The 21,981-nt window shown below is 35.5% G+C and overlaps 4 protein-coding genes across 4 annotated transcripts; 3 read left to right on the forward strand and 1 right to left on the reverse strand.

Moving 5' to 3' along the window:
* Positions 1–1,468: 1,468 nt before the first annotated feature.
* Positions 1,469–6,514, forward strand: LOC133337323 (uncharacterized). The gene is made up of 4 exons (XM_061545557.1): positions 1,469–1,821; positions 1,898–2,438; positions 5,495–6,127; positions 6,173–6,514. Exons 1-4 carry the CDS (start codon positions 1,469–1,471, stop codon positions 6,512–6,514), a joined length of 1,869 nt encoding a protein of 622 aa, XP_061401541.1.
* A 431-nt stretch (positions 6,515–6,945) lies between these two features.
* LOC133337328 (CIMIP2 protein GA14893) lies at positions 6,946–10,326 on the reverse strand. Its single transcript, XM_061545562.1, has 4 exons — positions 10,286–10,326; positions 9,814–10,228; positions 9,592–9,757; positions 6,946–7,273 (listed from the first exon to the last, which is right to left on the reverse strand). Exons 1-4 carry the CDS (start codon positions 10,324–10,326, stop codon positions 6,966–6,968), a joined length of 930 nt encoding a protein of 309 aa, XP_061401546.1. The 3' UTR covers positions 6,946–6,965.
* Positions 10,327–17,975: 7,649 nt separating this feature from the next.
* LOC133337324 (uncharacterized) lies at positions 17,976–18,946 on the forward strand. The gene is made up of 2 exons (XM_061545558.1): positions 17,976–18,340; positions 18,391–18,946. Exons 1-2 carry the CDS (start codon positions 17,976–17,978, stop codon positions 18,944–18,946), a joined length of 921 nt encoding a protein of 306 aa, XP_061401542.1.
* A 420-nt stretch (positions 18,947–19,366) lies between these two features.
* On the forward strand, positions 19,367–20,911 carry LOC133337325 (uncharacterized). The gene is made up of 3 exons (XM_061545559.1): positions 19,367–19,387; positions 19,535–20,449; positions 20,870–20,911. The coding sequence occupies exons 1-3, from the start codon at positions 19,367–19,369 to the stop codon at positions 20,909–20,911; spliced, it is 978 nt and encodes a 325-aa protein (XP_061401543.1).
* Positions 20,912–21,981: the final 1,070 nt, after the last annotated feature.

Here is a 21,981-nt window from a genome sequence, read left to right on the forward strand (position 1 = left end):
TCATACGAGACGCAAAGGTGAACAGAAATGGCACTCTGGACACCAAACAACTCATGTTAATCGCCTACGCCGATGACATCGATACAATTCGTCCCGGCCGAAATTTTATACCCTCCGCCATTATAACATTATGAACCGCCCTTTCATTAAAAGGGCGGTTCATAATCGAGATAGACCCATGGCTCCTTTTGAGAATATGCATAGAATCACTTTCTGAGTCAATTTATGCATGTCCGTCTGTCCGTCCGTCCATGTATTTTTGTTAACAAAGTACATGTCGCATTTATGACCCGGTCTGGATGAAATATGGCACAGGTCACTTAATTGGCCCAAGGACGAACTCTATTGAAATTTGAGAAAATCGGTCAACGTTTAGGCATAGTTCGCATATAAGGGTACCCCCCAATTTTGGGTATTTTGAGGTTCTTTAGCACGTTTTTTAACTGAATTCGCTGAAATTTGGTACTTTGAGTTCTTATTGGGTAGCAAATCTCTCCACTAAAAATTATAAATATGGGTCCATATTTTCGGATAGCTCCCATATAAGGGTACCTCCAATTTTGCGGTATTTTGGGTTTTTGATCGCATTTTCGACCGAATTCGCTGAAATTTGGTACTTTGAGTTCTTATTGGGTAGCAAATCTACCTACTAAAAATTATAAATATAGGTCCAGTTTTTCTGGTAGTCCCCATATAACGGTACTCCCAAATTTTTGGTATTTTGGGGGTTCTGATCGTATTTTTCGACCGAATTGACTGTAATTTAGTACGTTCTTATTAGATAGCAAATCTCTCCACTATAAATAATAAATATAGGTCCATTTTTCGGGTAGCCCCATATAAGGGTACCCCCCCCCCCCAATTTTCGGTATTTTGGGGTTCTTGAACGCGTTTTTCAACCAAATTCTTTGTAATTTGGGTTTTTGTAGTCGTATATGGTAACAAAGCTCCCTCCCAAAAATTATTAATATTCTAGATAGTTATATGCCAAGGTTTGTTGAAATCGGTTTAAATTTAGATATAGCTCCCATATATAGTTTCGTCCGATTTAAAGTAAATTGTGCACCAAACTCCCAATTTTGGTCCGATTGAAGCAAAATTTTGCACAGAGTACTGAATTAGGTCCCGACTGATGTATGCGAAATTTCTGTATCTACAGGATATTGTAAATATTAACATGTCTTGCATGTACCCATAGTGGTGAAGGGCATCATACAGTCGGCCCCGTCCGACTTTTGAACTTTCCTTACTGGTTTTTTTGGCAAATGGTGGTAGATGTCCCCAAGGAATTGTGTTTCTATCCATGGCATATACATTTATTGACAACTGCAGTTTTTGCATAAACACTATTATTTTAAAAATTCGTTTAAAAAGTTCTACAAATTGTTTTGTAATACTACATCGAAAGGTTAGTCAATCAATAGAATTCGTAACAAATAGAACGTAGGCGAACGGTATTTATTGTGCCATGTCGCCATTGGAAAAACTTATATTGAACAGCACTCAGTTTTCACCTTCTGTGATACCATTAATTTTATCCACTGTGTGGATGGTGAAATTTCATTTCGTATCGTCGATAACAATTGACAGTTATGCTTCCACCACACATAATCGTAATATGCACAACGATTTTATTGATTACGTCCTTAAGGATACAATGAATCCCTATGGAACTATTACCTACTTTGTGGAGGGTCAAATGCGCCCTAATGAAAAGTTCATATATCCAGCTAATCACCAGGAAGCCATGGAGAGATTTTTCAAATATTATGCCAATCGTCAGAGGTCGATATGGTTTGTGGATTGTCTAGAGTCGTATATGTGAGTATAAAAATCTATGTTAAGAAATTTTTTTCTTACAAACAATATGTTTTTTTTCTTCTTCTTTAATCTGTAGAAAATTTGAAAAAAATCTACTGGATATTCAACGCGATTTCCATCGTAATGGATTTTTCTTTTTTGTTTATACGGGCTCTGAGCCAGACCGCATGGCCACAATTCGCATTATATTTCGACGCCTTTTTCAGATGTATGTCGTCAATGCCAATGTCATGATGATGGTCAACGGAGATGCTTATGTCTACACTTATCATCCATATACCACACGAAAATGTAATTCGCCACAACCGCAGTTATTATTCACATTTCGTGGCATTGATTCGGATCCAAATTATACAATGACGTTGCATGTATTCAGCAGTAAGGTGGAAAATATGCACGGTTGCCCTCTGAGTGTTATGACCTCGACATATCCTCCATATGTATTTGTCGATAAAGACCCCTATACGGGGAAATTGAAAGCGCTGCGAGGTATTGACGGTTCTCTTATAACTTTAATGTCCGCAATAATGAATTTTACCATTGATGTTAAGAAACCCCCTTCGAAAGAAATGGGTAAGATTTTCCCGAATGGCACCGCTACTGGAATAGCGAATATGGTAAGTATTTAAAAATATTTTTGAAAATTAATATATCAATATATAATCAATATGGTAGTGTTGGCGGGTTATTTGGGATATCAATTGTATTTTGTTTTTGCAAAATAGCCAGGCTTAATCCCAGTTTGTTGTTTTTATAAAAAAACAACTATTTATGTAATGTAGTTGTCTGTAAATGCCTTGTTGACCACGAAGTCAGGCGCCAACGAAACGAACTTCTCATTGGGGTCGTATCGCTGGTAACGTAGAACTTCGAATTGTCACAAGAGACATTTGGGTTTGAAAGGTTTTTTGTAAAGAAGCTATTAATAGCTTCTGGGGAGAATATCCCAACAAAAACCTAAGGGAACTGATGAGGATCAGTGGCGAGATCCGAAACTATAGTCTTCCCTGCCTTACCCCTCGGCGGACAATGCCATACATTCCCCACTAATAAATAGTTGTTTTTTATAAAAACAACAAACTGGGATTAAGCCTGACTATTTTGCAAAAACAAAATATAATCAATATATATATATATTTGGAGACTTCGTCATTACCTCACTTTTGACCTTAGCGGTAGATATTTTTATGGTATTTAAATAATATGTATTAACATCCAACGATAACAATCTTTCCAAGTTCCTCATTTTGTAGAATCTAACTTCTAACTTCTTCTAAATTATAAATTTTTACATAATAAATGGCCATTCACATACAAGTTTATCAGACGATCGATATGAATCTGATTTATCCCTAAGTTTAATTTGTTTTTGAAAGGAACTTCAATTTATATATTTTTGCAAATTGAAATGGTGTAATAGATAACTTATTGTCACAAATATTTCCAGTAAATCCCTAAGGACTTTATACATTAACATCACCAACCAAGGGCTGAACGTTATGTCCAATATATCAAATTTTATTTGTTTCACCACTCTTTGATATACATAAAAAAACACGTGGCAAAAGACAGACTTATTTCAGATTTTCGTGACTCTTGATGTTTAACCAATAATTCTAACTTCAATTCTTCTTAATCAACTTACCAACTCTTTAAAATAATCCACGCCTTGTCTTGGACCTTGAAAACATATTCCTTAAAATAAACAATGCCTTGTGTTTGTCCTTGAAAAAATATTTAAAAAAAATATTTTTTCAAGGACAAAAGGACCTTGAAAAAATATTTTTTTTAAATAAAGAACGCCTTGTGTTGGTCCTTGAAAAAATATCTTTTTTAAAATAAAAACACGCCTTGTGTTGGTTCTTGAAAAAATATTTTTTTTAAAATTATGTTGGTCCTTGAAAAAATATTTTTTTTAAATAAACAACGCCTTGTGTTGGTCCTTGAAAAAATATTTTTAAAAAATCCACGCCTTGTGTTGGTCCTTGAAAAAATATTTTTTTAAAAAATCCACGCCTTGTGTTGGTCCTTGAAAAAATATTTTTTAAAATAATCCACGCCTTGTATTGGTCCTTGAAAAAATATTTTTAAAATAATCCACGCCTTGTGATGGTCCTTGAAAAAATATTTTTTAAAATAATCCACGCCTTGTGTTGGTCCTTAAAAAAATATTTTTTTAAAATAATCCACGCCTTGTGTTGGTCCTTGAAAAATAGTCTTTATAGAATCCACGCCTTATGTTGGTCCTTGAAAAATAGTCTTTATAGAATCCACGCCTTATGTTGGTCCTTGAAAAATAGTCTTTATAGAATCCACGCCTTATGTTGGTCCTTGAAAAATAGTCTTTATAGAATCCACGCCTTATGTTGGTCCTTGAAAAATAGTCTTTATAGAATCCACGCCTTATGTTGGTCCTTGAAAAATAGTCTTTATAGAATCCACGCCTTATGTTGGTCCTTGAAAAATAGTCTTTATAGAATCCACGCCTTATGTTGGTCCTTGAAAAATAGTCTTTATAGAATCCACGCCTTATGTTGGTCCTTGAAAAATAGTCTTTATAGAATCCACGCCTTAAAATAGTCTTTATAGAATCCACGCCTTATGTTGGTCCTTGAAAAATAGTCTTTATAGAATCCACGCCTTATGTTGGTCCTTGAAAAATAGTCTTTATAGAATCCACGCCTTATGTTGGTCCTTGAAAAATAGTCTTTATAAAATCCACGCCTTATGTTGGTCCTTGAAAAAATATTCTTTAGAAAAATCGACACCACGCCTTATGTTGGTCCTTGAAAAAATATTCTTTAAAAAATCCACGCCTTATGTTGGTCCTTGAAAAATAGTATATATAGAATCAACGCCTTATGTTGAATCTTATGTTGGTCCTTGAAAAATAGTCTTTATTGAATCCACGCCTTATGTTGGTCCTTGAAAAATAGTGTTTATAGAATCCACGCCTTATGTTGGTCCTTGAAAAATAGTGTTTATAGAATCCACGCCTTATGTTGGTCCTTGAAAAATAGTTTTTATAGAATCCACGCCTTATGTTGGTCCTTGAAAAATAGTCTTTATAGAATCCACGCCTTATGTTGGTCCTTGAAAAATAGTGTTTATAGAATCCACGCCTTATATTGGTCCTTGAAAAATAGTCTTTATAGAATCCACGCCTTATGTTGGTCCTTGAATAATAGTCTTTATAGAATCCACGCCTTATGTTGGTCCTTGAAAAATAGTCTTTATAGAAACCACGCCTTATGTTGGTCCTTGAAAAATAGACTTTATAGAATCCACGCCATATGTTGGTCCTTAAAAATATTTATAAAAATAATCCACGCCTTGTGTTGGACTGTGAAAAAAATATTCTTTAAAATAATCCACGCCTTGTATTGGTCCTTGAAAAAATAGTCTTTATAGAATCCAGGCCTTTTCTTGGTCCTTGAAAAATATTTTTTAAAAATTTAACTTTATGGCTCTGATAGTCTATGAAAAAATATTGCTTTTGTGATTATGGTTCAGACAGTCTATGAAGGTCATTACAAAATAAATCTTATGGTCATGACAGATCATGTAAAATATATATACGTTTTAAATCCCCACTTATGCCTGTGATGGTTTAGGAACAACATTTTATAAATTATATTCCATTTTATAAATTAATGCCATTCTTTTATTTCAGTTAATAAAACAAGAGGCCAATATTACTATATTCGGATTCATCTACAGTCCTGAACGTTCTGAAAAATTGCTACCAAGTGACAGTTATTTAACTCTAACTTTTGTCCTGGCCATGCCACTGGGTAGACCTATGACACCATTTGAACGACTCACAAAACCATTTCGTTACATTGTTTGGTCTTGCTTCAGTTCAAGTTTTCTCTTCGGCATTCTTTTTATATATTATATCAAATTCCTGGGGAGATCACGACTAATGCTATTCCTATATGGTCAAGGTAATCGTATACCCTTTACCAATCTGCTGAGCACCTTATTTGGAGGTGCAATATTCCGTCAAATGCCACAGAGAAATTTCGCCCGCTACATCCTGTGCATTTGGTTACTGCACACGTTCGTCTTGAGATTAGCATATTCCGGAGAACTGTTTCAAATTCTTCAAGATGGTAGTGGTAAAAATAATTTACAAACCTTAGAAGAAATTGCGGCTCAAAATTATACCATCTACACGTCGCATGTTATGGAAACTGTCATCAAATTCGCCTTGGCTCATGCCACTAAGCGACAGTATGATGAAGTAAATACACGTGATCGTTTACTGGAGATAATAAGTAAACCGGATAGCAGAGAAAAAATTGCTAATTGCCTCTTCGATTTAACTGTTAAATATTACATTTAAAAGCATCCAACGCGGAGAGTTCGAATTTTGAAGCAACCTATTTTGGCAACTCCGATAACTTTCTATATGCCACGTCATAGCTATTTGCGTTCGCGTACAAGCGGTATCATCCTACGTTTGGTTCAATCAGGACTGATACAACATTTTGTCAAATTTAATGTCTATGCCACATCACAAGAGAATGTACGGACAAGTGAATATCTGCCACTATCGTTAAATGTTTTAATTGGCCTCTATTGGGTATGTGGATTTTTGGCTTTTGTTTGTATTTTAATTTTTAGCTTAGAAATGTTGGCGAAAAAATGTCGCATTCTTCGGAAGATAATGGATTTTTTAAATTTATAAATTTTTTATAATTAATTAAAAATAAATAAATAATGAAAATATAAAATAGCTAGTTATTTTTTTCTTTCTTGAACCGATTTCAACGAAAGAAAAAAAAACTTTTTGGTGACTTTAAACATTGGTGAAAAAAAATTTTAAAGAATACTTTTATAGGGCTTATCATGAGGCGTGTTTTTTAAAAGAACAATTCTTTGACGAAAAAAAAATCTTGAGATTAAAAATTTTTAAGTTAGTAAAAAATCGACGAATATGTGTTTACACTTTATTTTATTATCATTCAAAACAAACATTCAATTAACATTGAATTTTAAAAAAGAACACACACACAATGTGATTTACGCACTTCCATCTCCTCCTCAGTTTTTTTCACGCAACAATAATTAAATACCATTAGCAATATCGTTATCGTCACATCTTCCAATTCACAGCAACACACACGCACTCGCTTCCATCAATCCTTGTGCAATTCCAACCAAGACTTAGCATTAACTGTTGCATTACCATATGTCCGACCGACAGCATAAGCCTCACCTGGCACATGCCCGGCATATTTGGGTATCATTCCAATTGTCCGATGATAGATGACAAATTGTCCCGCATTGGGACAGGCGTTGGCAATGCCCGTCAACTCCATGGGACACCATTCGGCACTCTGTCGGTGATGATAATTATTTGTAAACTCACAGAGGGCACTGTTGGTCAGACGTTTGTTGCTTTGGCCATAATGTGTCATTGTCATTGGTATGTGACCGGCGTAACCTGTGTGGGCAAGCAGGATAGATACAAAAACAGCAATAAATGAAGATGATTTTTAGGAAAATCAAAAACAATTTCAATATTGTGGAATTTTGGTTTAAAAGTAATATTGAATAAAAATTATGTGTGGTAATATGAAAAATTTTAGATGTATACAGCAAAGTCAAATTTTGAAGTATAAACCAAATTTTAAGAGTTTCCTATGTCTGGATTTATACATGCAACAAGCAACTCTGCTGCTGCTCTCTTCGATTCTCTTTTGAATTTCTTCCCCTTTGTCACTTTTTATACCTCTCACTTCTAAGAACCCAGACTATGTTATAGAAATCGAAAACACTGAATAAATTATGATAGTCCCAATTTAGATTAGGCGAGTTTACTTGCGGCAAGTCTTTGTTTGCGGGAGAGAGTGGCAAAGGGAATAGAAATGGAACAAAAAATTGCTCGTATCAACATATTTCTGGCAATTCGTTTTGCGTTTTTTGTTTGTAGTGTCAATAATTTGAAATCCAATCCAGAACATTTTCAAACATAAAAAACATGCACAAAATGTAAAAAAAAAAATTTGAAACCGAATTGCCTTGTATAGACGCATGAAAATCAGGACTTAGGAAGTACTGAAGTTCGCCGCGTTCGCACTTTTTATACTCTCTACTTGGTAGAGAGTATAAGATCTAAATGTATCCACAAACACATCCCATCATACATAATTCATTTTACAGCTTTAGTATGCTGGGTTTAGGCGTATATATTAGAATTTTGTCAAATTTTTATTGAGGCAAAATACTTTTTAAAGGCACTATATATGGTATCTCCACGAATTGATATTATGGTGTAGGGTATAAGAAAACCAGTAAGGAATGTAGTAAAATCGGACGGGGCCTATATGATAACCTTTACCACTTTTGCTATATTCAAGAAATACATCCTTACAGACCTTGCATTTTTGAAGGACCATTGAAATTAAATATGTGATCTGTGATCTGGGTAGAGCTGTGGCTCGGTGTGGAGTTGCATTACAACTGGGTGCCTGACCCATAGAAAGGCAGGAGTTTTAGATGGGCTCCGCTCCTCATCCATTGATCGATTGGTACCTGCATTTCGGTGTGGGGGCGTTGGTTGACGCTTTGTATTAACTGGTGTTTACAGCACCGTGGGGTAAGACCGCAAGTACTCTAAGCACCCCTGTCTATATGTGAACCGACTTAACCCAACGATCAATAACCGTGTATATTTGTATAAAGTATATATATTCTTGATCAGCGTAAAATTCTATGACGATTTATGCAGGTCTGTTGTAATCACTTTAACGTCTAAACGAATTGAGATAAATTGCCAAAATTTTGCAAAAAATTGTCTTTTGTCTACAGGCCCGAAGATGAGCTTTATCGGTCCACGTACCAAATGTCTCCACTAAAAATTATTAATATGAGTCCAATTTTTCGGGTAGCCCCCATATAATGGTTAACCCAGACCAATTTGAATACGTTGTGCGTAATGTTGTGCCGAATCGGACACACTTTAAATCTTTGGTGGACCATTTGCGAAAAATCGGACGAACGATATATATGGGAGCTATATCAAAATCTGAACTGATCTCAATAAAAGTTGGCGCAAGTTAGTCTGTCCTAACTTCAGTACGTTGTGCAAAATTTTATGGCATTAGGCCTAAATTTGACTCTTTGGTGGACCATTAGCTACAAATCGGATGAACATATATATGGGAGCTATATCTAAATCTGAACAGATAAACTTGGCACACTTTTGTCTATTCTAACTTCAGTACGTTGTGCAAAACTTCGTGGCATTAGGCCTAAATTTTACTCTTTGGAGGACAATTTGCGAAAAATCGGACGAACGATATATATGGGAGCTATATCTCAATCTGGTCCGATTTCAATAAAACTTGACACACGTTTGTCTATCCTAACTTCAGTACGTTGTGCTAAATTTCGTGTCAATCCGCTTAAATTTGACTCTCTGATGCAGCATTTGCTAAAATCGGACGAAAATATATATGGGAGCTATATCTAAATCTGAACCGATTGTTCCTAATTTCAATAGGGTTTGTCCCTGGGCCAAATAAATGATCTGTGCCAAATTTCATCTTATTCGGATAATAAATGCGACCTGCACTTTGTTTACAATTTAACATTGACAGACGGACAGCCGGACATGCATAAATCGTCTCAAAGGGAACCATGGGTATATTTCGTTTCCTTTTGACTGTTACAAACATATGCACGAAGTCATATTACCCTGTACCACAGTGTGGTAAAGGGTATAAATATAAAAATTTTTAAATGAAATGGATATCTTACCATTAATAATATATTTCTCTTCATCGCCATCTTCCATAAAATGCGGCACAGTAAACTTAGAATATTGCAATTTGTCTATTTTCAAATCCTTGCAATCCGCCATATTAACAGCTTGACCTTTTTGTAGTACAGGGACCAAGGGGGCTCGATATTTTGTTATGGGCATCTATTATATATTATACACTAAATACATGTCCATCTCATGGCAAATTTGTATCTCACCATTCTTTCCCTTAATTTCGCCTCGAACAAACCATTACCGCTTTCCAGCAGATCACAATGCTCGAGAGAACGTCTTTCACAACGCAAACGTTCTGCAAGGTGTTCATGTTCAGCAATGGCCTTTGTGGCAGCTATTAAATAACGCTGACCCGTTTTATTTTGTAGATTTGGTATAAACCCCTCATATCCGGGTATTATGGGTGGTTTATAAATCGAATCAAGAAATGTTGAACGATTTTTTAATACTTCTATTTCATTTGCTGAGGGTTCTTGTGTGACTTCTTTGGGCTTTGTCTGAGTCGATAATATCAATTCGGGTGCATGTTTTGCACATGGATCCAACAGCAGCTGATGACTTAATTTCGCAAAGGTTTTACCTTGCCGAAAACGATATTGGGGACAATGGCCAGTATAGCTGAGGAGAGGGAAAATAATTCAGATTTTTTTTAGTAATTCTAAAATAGCTATTTACCCCGGCATATAATGAGGTTCAGGAGTAATAACGGAGTCCATATATATAATTTTTTAATTATTTCACTTAAAATTTTGAAATTAAATTAAATACAATTAATTTATTTATTTATAGTTTTAAAATTTTGTGGCATTATTTGTCAAAAAATGTCAAAGCAGAAACGTAAACTGTAGTGTTAACATTTTTTTTCTAAGAATTGAGAATAGGTCTATTCCCGTACTACAAGAATCTATTATTTATACCATACACAACTATGCTGCCAGGGTATTATAGCTTTGTGCAGCCCCAAGAGTTTGTAATGCCGCGAAATATTGACCCTAGATCCACCTTCATGTATACCGATCGTTATATCTCTCGATCTGTCCATTATAATTTGTAAACACGATACATGTCACAGTTATGGAACAATCGTCACGATATTTTGCATGTTGGATGGGTTCGGACCAAAGAACACCTCATTGTGTTTAGTAATGATCCTTTAATATTAGGTTGGGCAAAAAAGAAATCCATAAATATACCCTACACAACTATGTTGACAGGGTATTATAGCTTTGTGTAGCCCCAAGAGTTTGTAACGCCGCGAAATATTAGTCCTAGACCCCCCTTTAAGTATACCGATCGTCATATCTCGACTAGCTGAGTCGATCTAGACATGTGTGTCCGTCCGTCCGTCTGTCCATTATAATTTGTAAACACGATACAGGCCACAGTTATTGACCAATATTCACGAAATTTTGAATGTAGGATGGGTTCTGGCCAATGAAGACCCATATTGTTTTTGGTAAAGATCGGTTAATATTCAGGGGATGAAATAGACCAAATACTAAATTTTTGTCGGTTTTTCTGGTCGATCCAGAGGCCGCAACTATGGCCCGAAAATCGTGAAATTTTACATGGAGAAGGGGATTGGGTCAAAGAATAAGCATGCCTGTTTTTATAAAGATCGGCAAATAATTAGCGGGCCAAATGGACCCAGACTTTTGTGTGAAAAATTACAAAATTTACTCCTGAAGGAAATAGACCCGAGAGGTTGATATTATATCCGAGAGGAGCGGTTGACCTTTAAATTGATACCAATTATATTGTGGTGCGTACTCGGATGTGGGAGTTACACTTAAATATTTACAGGTGCTTACGTATTCAGATATTATTTAGTAACCCATTACCACATTAGAGGTCGGAAATATAGCGCTGATCGCTTTGAAATTTTTCATGAGGATCCAGGTATGGTCAAGGATAATGCCTATAATTTTCGGTGACCCGAAAACTTAATTTTTTTGTGTTTTTTTTTTCGAGTCGATCTATAGGCCACAAGCTGAACATCGCAACACAAGGGAAGGGAATCTGGACAAATACTTAGAAGAGCTTTACTGAATATTAGTAATATTTGTTGGTTGGCCACTAGTCGGTCAAGAGGGTGCAAATATCGCGAAATATTACCATACCTCAGAATGTAGTGCCGCAGAAAGTTAGATTTTCGTGAAGTTGGTCGGCCCCGTCCGACTATACTGCTCCGCTCACTGGTTTTTATATGTTTCCTTCTATCGTTGTCCGGAAACAAGGCCTTCTTGAAATTTGTGCACAGGTTTGGGCCTCACTTCTCTAGTGTTGTTTTCCGATGGATTTCATTCCTACTTTGTGTTATCCTCATGTGTTGACACCTGGGTTGGTTATTTGAATGCAAGTGGTCTTCGGATGCATGTCATCTGCCGAGAATTGGTAGCCTTTTTACAAATTTTCGAAAATCACAATGAAAGTAGTTTCCTCCTCTAGCATCCGAATTCGGACACATCGCTTTGTAGTCGCGCACACTACGCCACCCCCGTTACAATGATACAATACCCTGTACCACAGCGTACTGTAGGATATAAAAATTGTCCCCAATGACTTGAAGTGTTCTTCGAACTCTTTTTCTTACAACCTTTGACATGACCCGTTCAAGTCTTTACAAAATAGTTAACAGTTTGCTCCTATTTTTCTTTAACATTCTTTACCTGCAGAGTTACAAGAATAAACCTACATGTATTTTTATATGCAATTTATAATATACACACCCCCTAACAAATGTTTTGATTAATTTCTTTAAGGGTAAGATAGCCGTAACATAGGTCAGGGTTAAACCAGTCAGTTTATTGAAGATAATTGTTTATAATTTAAAATTTCGTGACACTCTTGAAATAGAAATGAAAGTGTATTTTTTGTGTATGAAAGTGTATTTAAATTTCGCATTTCATATTTAGTCGTAAAATGAACCTCCGATGGAGCGGAACAAGCAAGACAAAATGTTTGAACAGCTGACAATTTTCGCAGAATAAATTGTATTGGACAATGACCCAATTCAGCTGTAGCCATGATTAAACGCAATAATATGAATATTGCTCATTTGTGGAGTAAATCAGTAAGGAGGACAATATTATTATATGTATGTTATACAATGTAATTACCAATTTATTTAGAAAAAATAAATCCTTTTTTGCATGGTATGCAGGTAGTAACTAACGCAGAAAACATCTAAATTTTTGACAGTATTCACGTTATTGGTGTAAAGGACATAAGTATAGCTTTCAAAAACTTAATAACGGGAGATCTTTTATACCAACCGTGTTTTAAATACCTATCGGACATTTCGTGTTTAGTATTAAAGCCAAACATCTTCAGTTTGTTCCACAAACACTGTGCAAAAAAATCAAGGGAGGGAGCCTACCAAAGTGACGAGAAGACGTCCAGTAGACTCGGACCAACTATGAAACATGAAAACTACAGCTTTGAGGTAGAAAGCGATTTTATATATCTTGGTACCACCATAAACAAAACTAATGACATCAGTTTTGAAATTCGGAGAAGAATAGTCTTGGGTAACAGATGCTACTATGATCTGAGTAAGTAATTCAAGAACAAGGCCACCTCTCGCCAGACCAAGCTTACATTCTACAAGCTCACACTTAAGCATGGCAGCACTTGAAATGTTTGAGTGAAAAATTCTTCGTTAGATCTACCGGCCGATTTGCATCGACATAGTCAGATGTATTGAAATGCAGGGAGCTATATCTAAATCTGAACCGATTTCAACGAAACTTTATTTATACAAAATTGCGTGCCAATCGAACAAACTTTGGGTCTTTTGTGCACAATTTACATAAAATCGGAAGAAAATATATAATCGGAACGAAATTCCTCGAAAGTTAACACACATTATTCTAAACTTAATTCAGCACGCTATGCCAAATTTCGTGCAAATCGAAGGATATGTAGGGACTTTGATGTACCATATAAATTAAATCGGACGAATATATATATATGGAAGCTATATCTAAATCTGAACCGATATTCACGAGACTTAACACACATCATTCCAGACTTAATTCAGTACGCTATGCTGAATTTCGTGCAAATCGAAAGATATATATTGACTTTACATTAAATCGGAGGAAAATATATGGGAGCTATATATAAATCTGAACCGATTTTCAGGAAACTTACCACACATCACTCTAGATTTTATTCAGCACGCTATGCCAAATTTCGTGCAAATCGTAAGATATATAGGAACTGCGCTGCATCATTTATATTAAGGGAACTTTTTACCAAAACCATGTTAAAAAATAAGGAAGATCTTCACCGATTGGCTTTATCTTAGTTCATACGAGAGCTATACACTCCCAGAGAAACGTTGCAAATTTTGGAACCGATTGGATTATTAGTTTTTGAGTTATCGTGCTCGTCATTCACAAAAACATGTTTAGAGAAAAACGCGTTTAAAGTTTGAGAAGCCCTTCAGCCGTCACTTGATGCTGACACAATAAATCGGATATATCTTCAACAGTTCTTGAGATTTTCACTTGAAATTTTGTAGAGACATTCTTTAATCAGCGTAGATTCGAATTATATCAACAAAAATTTTGACCCCGAGAATCATTTATATTAAATCGGGAAAAATATATATGGGAGCCTTGTCTAAATCTGAACCGATTTTCCAATTTCAATAGGGTTCATCCTTGGGCCAATTAAATAAGTATTGCCAAATTTCATCTAATGCGGATCATAAATGCGACCTGTACTTTGTTTACAATTTAACATGGACAGACAGACGGACTGACGGACGGACATGCATAAATCGACTTACAAAGTGATTCTACGCACATTCTCAAAAGGAACCTATATGCATATCTCGTTTCCTGTTGCCTGTTACTAACATATGTACCACAGTGTATTGACCACATATACCCCAGTGTGGTGAAGGGTACAAAAATAAAAATACAATTGGACACCGAGATTTTATACCTTGGCACTACTTCCTGTAAGGTCAAGGGAAAGATAAGGTCTACAATAACCGACCAGCATAGATATGACCTCAAAGATAGAATTGAGGTGGTGCGTGTTCATGGTGGTTATTGGGCTGATACCGTCTAGAAATATGCGTAATATCTGGACCAGATTACATTGTATGTACTCATAAAAATATATAAAATCCAAGGACCGAAAATAACAGTTATTTTTTTTAAAATGCGAACAAAAAAATCTTCATGTTAGAGACATGGGACACCTATAGTGTCATATACCATTAGATTCGTATTGGGGAGCCCATTAAGGATATTGAGTGATCTTGAGAAAACACCCTCAGTTCTCATGTTAGGGGTTATTATTCAACGGAAAAAAATTTTTAACTGTTAAAAATGATTGTTATTTTTTCCGTTAAAAATAAAACTCTTTTAGGGATTTTTATTTTTTTTTATAAAACTCTTTTTGGGATTTTTATTTTTTCCGTCAGAGGATTTTTTTATTTAGGCCACAAAATAACAGTTATTTTTTACCTGATTTGATATAACTTATAACCGTTACGGTCCCTGATAAAATCTCAACATTTCGACACACTTTTTGAACCAAACTCGTATTTCCTCGTTGTCTGGCAATACGTATTTTCCCTGAAATCCAGATACGCATACTATCGGTACCGCCCTCCCTTTTATTGCACTGTATTGCATCACGTGATAGCCATGTTGTCTAGTGTGTTATTACAATCGTAATTATTTACTTCTCATTCTGTCCTAACCTTATACATACATACATATTTTTTTGCAAATTCTGGTAGTTGTCCCCAAGGAATTGAATTTTTTATTCATGGCATATAATTATTGACACCTGTAGTTTTTTGAGTATGAAATCGAAGGTAAGAATTTTTTTCCAAATAATATCTTTTTTTCTTCTGCAATCCCTAGAAAATTTGAAAAAAATCTGCTGGATATTCAACGTGATTTTCATCGTAATGGATTTTTCTTTTTTGTTTATACGGGCTCTGAGCCAGACCGCATGGCCACAATTCGCATTATATTTCGACGCCTTTTTCAGTTGTATGTCGCCAATGCCAATGTCATGATGATGGTCGACGGAGATGCTCATGTCTATACATATCATCCATATACCACACGAAAATGTAATTCGCCACAACCGCAGTTATTATTCACATTTCGTGGCATCGATACGGATCCAAATTTTACATTGACTTTGCATGTATTCACCAGTAAGGTGGAAAATATGCAAGGTTGCCCTCTAAGTGTTATGACCTGGACATATCCTCCATATGTAATTGTCGACAAAGACCCATATACGGGGAAATTGAAAGCGCTTCGAGGTGTTGAGGGTTCGCTTATAAGTTTAATGTCCGAAGTAATGAATTTTACCATTGATGTTAAGGAACCCCCTTCGAAAGAAATTGGCGAGATTTTCCCGAATGGCACCGCTACTGGAATGACGAATATGGTATGTATTGTTGTCGAACGTCTGTAAGATTAGATTTAAAAAAATTGTTGTAATACAAGGAGAGGGGAAAGCGAGACTTAATATTTTTAATGTGATGTACACTAGGCCTGCAGTGTCGAAGTCGGATGAGGTAATACATGTGTATAAAAACCTGGAGTGGTCCCATCTTCGGTCTCGAAATAAGCTATTTAAAATATTACGATGCGCAAAGTTTGGATGAAATTTGAATATTCCGTTTGCTGCATATGAGATTTGGATGTTTTGAGAAGTTTTACCCTTTGTGGGGAGGTTCATGAAGTAGCGAATTGATAACTCCCATCTTTCAACATTAATGAGTAAAATATTAGTTTGGCTTGAGTCGGATGCCATGTTCGTATGATATTATAAAATGCGTTTTCAGCACAATTTTGTGGGGGAGGTACCAAATGGAGTGGACAGATATTCTCCATCTTCGAACTTAAACTAAGTTTGGATTAAATATTACTATGTTCAATGTTTGAACATTGGTTACTCCCTTCGAGAGTATTGAATAAATCCGCAATGAAAATTCAAATGTCTTGCTTTATTAAGTCAGAATACGGAATGAAAATATAAAAAAAATATTTTCTAGAAATTTACAAAAAACCAGAAAGTAAAGTTCAAAAGTCGGACGGGATCGACTATATGATTCCCTTTGCCACTTTGGGTATATACAAAATTTGATAATATGTACAATGCCCTGTAGATAGAACAGACATAGCATCTTTGGAACGCCATTAAAATTGAATCGGCCGAATCTATATAGATATTTGAGCCAATAAATAACCATACACATACCACTCTGATATCTATGAAAAATGGCATGTCAATCGGGCAGGTGTACAATTTGTATGAAACCGGGCAAAATTATATATGGAAACTATACTATACGGACGACACTATATATGAAATCTGAACCGACTTCAGCAAAACTTCACAGACATCAAACTGGACCTAATTCACTACGCTGTGCAAAATTTTGTCTCAATCGAACAAATATTGGGAGTTTGTTGCACAATTTAGGCAAAAGAAAACGAGATAGACCCATGGCTACTTTTGCGAATATGCATAGACTCACTTTCTGAGTCGGACTTCCGTCCGTCTGTCCGTCCATGTTAAAGTGTAAACGAAGTACAGGTCGCATTTATGATCCGAATTGAATGAAATTTGTCACAGCTCACTTATTTGGCTCCAGGTCGAACCATTTTAAAATTGGGAAACATCAGTTTAGATTTGGATATAGCTCCCATATATATTTTCGTTCGATTTAATGTAAATGGTGTACCAAAGTCTATATATATATATAGTCTACAATGATGTGTGTTAAGTTTCGTTAAAATACTGAATTGAGTTCGCAATGATGTCTGATAAGCTTCGAGAAAATTGGTTCGGATTTAGATATAGCTCCCATATATATTGCGTCAGTTACATGGACGTTGTTTCCGACCCGTCAGTCTATACTATTTGTTCGCTGGTATAGATAATATTTTTAAAGGAATACGAAGCTTTTTTACTCTCTACCACCATGCAATGTAGCAAAGTCCGCCCGTAAATCCCTAGGGACTTCATAAATTAACTTCACTAAACAATGGTTACACGTTATATTGACTTTACTTAGTCTCACGAGTTTGTGATATAAGTAAAAAAAACACGTGGCTAAAACAGACTTATTTCAGATTTTCGTGACAATTGATGTTTAACTCCTGCGATGTTTTCCCCCTCTTCCAAAATACTACTATTATTTCGATAATTTTCCACAAATGTTCGTGCAAGCCCCATTGTTTTTGCTCATCTTTGATTAATAGATGAATGCATTTGTTGTGTAATTTCAACATTTAAATATTAGTCAATAAACAAAAGTCATAACAAGCACAAGGATAATTTGTTTAAAAACTGCAAAATCTTCCATTTTGCTATGTCACCTCTGGAGAAACTGATACTAAATAGCAATCAATCTTCCCCTTCTGTATTACCCTTAGTTTTTGCTGCTGTTTGGATAGTAAGACATGATTTTGCCGTCTACACGGTGTCATCGGTGACAATTGGCCAATATTCCTCGAATTCCAAAAATCTGTATTTGCAAAATGATTTAATTAATCGATTGTTGAAGGATACAATGAATCCATATGGAATTATTAAATATTTAGTAGAAGGTGAAATTTATCCTTACGAAGAGTATGACGACACAGTGAGTCATAAAGATGCAATGGACAGGTTTTTTAAATATTATGCCAATCGTGAAAAGTCGATATGGTTTTTGGATAGCCTAAAGGCTTACCTGTAAGTATGCGACCCTTATAAAGAAGTTAGTTAACAACTTTTCCGCTTAGGAAATTCGAGGAAAATCTTTTGAAACCCAATCGTGGCTACCATCGTAATGGTTTCTTCATTATTATCTACACAGGGTTTGAGGCAGAACGTTTGGTAACAATACGTAATATATTTAGCCGCCTGTTCTATTTGTATGTCGTCAATGTGAATGTAATGATGATGGTTGGCAAATATGCCTATGTCTATACCTACTATCCATTTACGGCACGAAAATGCCATTCACCACAACCGGAATTGTTATTTTCATTTCGTGGCATTGAATCTAATCCAAATTTTACTCTTAAAAACGGTCTGTTCCCTAATAAAGTTACCAACATGCATGGCTGTCCCCTCAGTCTTGTCTCATGGACTTATGCTCCATATGTATATGTCGAAAAAGATCCGCATACGGGTACATTCATAAAAATACATGGTATAGAAGGTTCGATTATATCATTGCTATCGCAACAAATGAATTTTTCGATTTACATAAAAGAACCCGATCCATTGGATGTTGGAGAAATTTTCACCAATGGCACATCTACTGGAGCAGCAAAAATGTTAAGTGAAATGTAAGCAATGTTCTGCCAGGAAGACTTCTATGATTTGACCTGAAAATTAATGCTACTTTGGTAACAAAAAATAAATCCACTCCTTGTGTTGGTCCTTGAAAAAATATTCTTTAAAAAACCCACGCCTTGTATCGGTCCTTGAAAAATATTCTTTAAAAAACCCACGCCTTGTATCGGTCCTTGAAAAATATTCTTTAAAAAACCCACGCCTTGTAGTGGTCTTTGAAAAAATATTCTTTAAAAAATCCACGCCTTGTGTTGGTCATTGAAAAAATATTCTTTAAAAATTCCACGCCTTGTGTTGGTCCTTGAAAAAATATTCTTTAAAAAATACACAACTTGTGTTGGTCCTTGAAAATATATTCTTTAAAAATTAATTGTTATGGCTCTAATAGTCTACGAAAATATATTACTTTTGCTATTAATGATCCAACAGTCTATGAAGGTCATTACAACATAACACTTATGACCTTCATAGATCTTGAAAAATATATTTACTCTTTAAATCCACATTTATAGCTCTGATATTTTACGAAAAATATTGTATAATTTATATTCCGTTTTATAAATTTATGTCATTCTTTTATTTCAGATCATACAACAGGAGGCCAATATTACAGCCGCGGCGTTCATCTACAGTCCTGAACGTTCTGAAAAATTGCTACCAAGTGATAGTTATTTAACTCTAACTTTTGTCCTGGCCATGCCATTGGGTAGACCTCTGACACCATTTGAACGCCTCACAAAACCATTTCGTTACATTATTTGGTCATGCTTCAGTTCGAGTTTTCTCTTCGGCATTCTTTGTATATATTATATCAAATTTCTAGGGAGATCACGACTAATGCTATTCATATATGGTCAAGGTAATCGTATACCCTTTACCAATCTGCTGAGCACCTTATTCGGAGGTACGATGTTCGGTCAAATGCCACAGAGAAATTTCGCCCGCTACATCCTGTGCATTTGGTTAATGTACACGTTCGTCTTGAGATCAGCATATTCGGGAGCACTGTTTAAAATTCTTCAAGATGGTAGTGGTAAAAATAATTTACAAACCTTAGAAGAAGTTGTGGCTCAAAATTATACCATCTACACGTCACAGGTTATGACATCCGTTATCAAATTCGCCTTGCCACATGCCACTGTGCGGCAATATGATGAAGTAAATACACTGGATCGATTATTAAAGATAATTAGCGAACCGGATACTAGAGAAAAAATTGCTCTTTGCCTATTCGATTTAACTTTTAAATATTACAATCAAATGCACCCAACGAGGAGAGTTCAAATTTTGAAGCAACCCGTTATGGCAACTCCGATCATTTTCTATATGCCACGTCATAGCTATTTGCGTTTGCATACAAGCGGCATCATTCTGCGTTTGGTCCAAGCGGGACTGATAAGGCGTTTTGTCAAATTTAATGTCTATGCCACATCACGTGATAATGTACGGACAAGTGAATATCTGCCACTATCGTTAGATGTTTTAATTGGCCTCTATTGGGTTTGTGGATTTTTGGCTTTTGTTTGTATTTTAATTTTTAGCTTAGAAATGTTGGCGAAAAAATGTCGCATTCTTCGGAAGATAATGGATTTTTTAAATTTGTAAATTAATTAAAAATAAATAATGAAAAAAATAAAGAATACTTTTTTAGGGCTTATCGATTTCAAAAGTAAAGTTTTACTAACGGTATTCTAAAATATGGGTGGGTGTAAGGCCAATATTTCGGGTTTGTTCACTCTTCACAAAAAAATGCACTTATAATACCCACACCAACATTTCACAAAAATGTTCTGGCCACACAAAACTTCTTAAGATTTTAAAATGTTTAAGGGATTTGAAAAAAACCACGCATACTTGTTTACACTTTATTTCACTATCATTTAAAACAAACATTCGATTAACATTGAATTTAAATCACAGCGACATTTACGCACTTCCATTTATCCACGCAACAACAATTAAATGCCATTAGCACTATCATTATCGTCACATCTTCCAATTCACAGCAATACACACACGCACTCGCTTCCATCAATCCTTGTGCAATTCCAACCAAGACTTAGCATTAACTGTTGCATTACCATATGTCCGACCGACAGCATAGGCCTCACCTGGCACATGCCCGGCATAGTTGGGTATCATTCCAATTGTCCGATGATAGATGACAAAATGTCCAGCATTGAGACAGGCGTTGGTAATGCCCGTCAACTCCATGGGACACCATTCGGCACTCTGTCGGTGATGATAATTATTTGTAAACTCACAGAGGGCACTGTTGGTCAGACGTTTGTTGCTTTGGCCATAATGTGTAATTGTCATTGGTATGTGACCGCCGTAACCTATCAAAAACACCAATCAATGAAGGTGATTTTTACGAAAATCAAAATCAATTTTAAAATTGTGGAAAATAATATTTAATAAAATAAAATGAAGTTAAAACGTCCTGAAGTTCGGCCGGTTTACACATGCAATTTTTGTGAGCAACTCTGCTGAGTTATTAGAAGAGAGAGGTATAATCAGTGACAAGGGGTCATAGATTCAAACGAGAATCGTAGAAATCAACAGCACCATAAGATGGAATCCTGCAAAACCGAAAAATGGGTGGGGGCGTTATATAGGGACTTTAAATTCGGGGTTTCCTGTCAAAATCGTGTTTGGAATATGTTTTAAATATAGATTCGCCCACAAATGGGAGGGGAGAGGTACCAGAAGATGTGGACCGATATTCACCTCTTCGAAATTGGATAAAGTGCTTACTCTCTTCGAGAGTTATCGTTCTCTTCTTTATTTTTATTAAATATGTTTAAGGTCGGACGAAGGTGTGGAGTTTTATTATAGCTTTGTGCAGCCCCAAGAGTTTATAATGCCGCGAAATATACCGATCCATTATAATTTGTTAACACAATACTAGCCGCAGTTATGGACCCCAGAAGTTGATAGTATGTATATCCAAGAAGAGTGGCTGACATTTAAATTGATTCCAATTAAATTGTTGTATGTACTTCGATGTGGAAGTTACACTTAAATATAGT

This window comes from Musca vetustissima, unplaced genomic scaffold, assembly GCF_032173495.1.
Source record: "Musca vetustissima isolate MV318-11 ecotype Yass unplaced genomic scaffold, APGP_CSIRO_Mvet_v1 utg31069, whole genome shotgun sequence".
NCBI lineage: Eukaryota > Metazoa > Arthropoda > Insecta > Diptera > Muscidae > Musca > Musca vetustissima.

What these genes read in the sequence shown, in the direction of transcription:
- LOC133337325 (XM_061545559.1), top strand. Translation starts at nt 19,367, where the DNA reads ATGATCCAACAGTCTATGAAG. An exon ending in TGATCCAACAGTCTATGAAG is followed by an intron (nt 19,388 to 19,534) that starts GTCATTACAACA and finishes CTTTTATTTCAG; the next exon opens with ATCATACAACAGGAGGCCAA. An exon ending in TTTTAATTGGCCTCTATTGG is followed by an intron (nt 20,450 to 20,869) that starts GTTTGTGGATTT and finishes TTTAAATCACAG; the next exon opens with CGACATTTACGCACTTCCAT.
- LOC133337323 (XM_061545557.1), top strand. Translation starts at nt 1,469, where the DNA reads ATGTCGCCATTGGAAAAACTTATATTGAACAGCACTCAGTTTTCACCT. An exon ending in CTACTGGAATAGCGAATATG is followed by an intron (nt 2,439 to 5,494) that starts GTAAGTATTTAA and finishes CTTTTATTTCAG; the next exon opens with TTAATAAAACAAGAGGCCAA. An exon ending in CGGATAGCAGAGAAAAAATT is followed by an intron (nt 6,128 to 6,172) that starts GCTAATTGCCTC and finishes TACATTTAAAAG; the next exon opens with CATCCAACGCGGAGAGTTCG.
- LOC133337324 (XM_061545558.1), top strand. Translation starts at nt 17,976, where the DNA reads ATGTCACCTCTGGAGAAACTGATACTAAATAGCAATCAATCTTCCCCT. An exon ending in GATAGCCTAAAGGCTTACCT is followed by an intron (nt 18,341 to 18,390) that starts GTAAGTATGCGA and finishes TTTTCCGCTTAG; the next exon opens with GAAATTCGAGGAAAATCTTT.
- LOC133337328 (XM_061545562.1), bottom strand. Translation starts at nt 10,326, where the DNA reads ATGGACTCCGTTATTACTCCTGAACCTCATTATATGCCGGG. An exon ending in CGAAATTAAGGGAAAGAATG is followed by an intron (nt 9,758 to 9,813) that starts GTGAGATACAAA and finishes AATATATAATAG; the next exon opens with ATGCCCATAACAAAATATCG. An exon ending in AGAGAAATATATTATTAATG is followed by an intron (nt 7,274 to 9,591) that starts GTAAGATATCCA and finishes TTGCCCACACAG; the next exon opens with GTTACGCCGGTCACATACCA.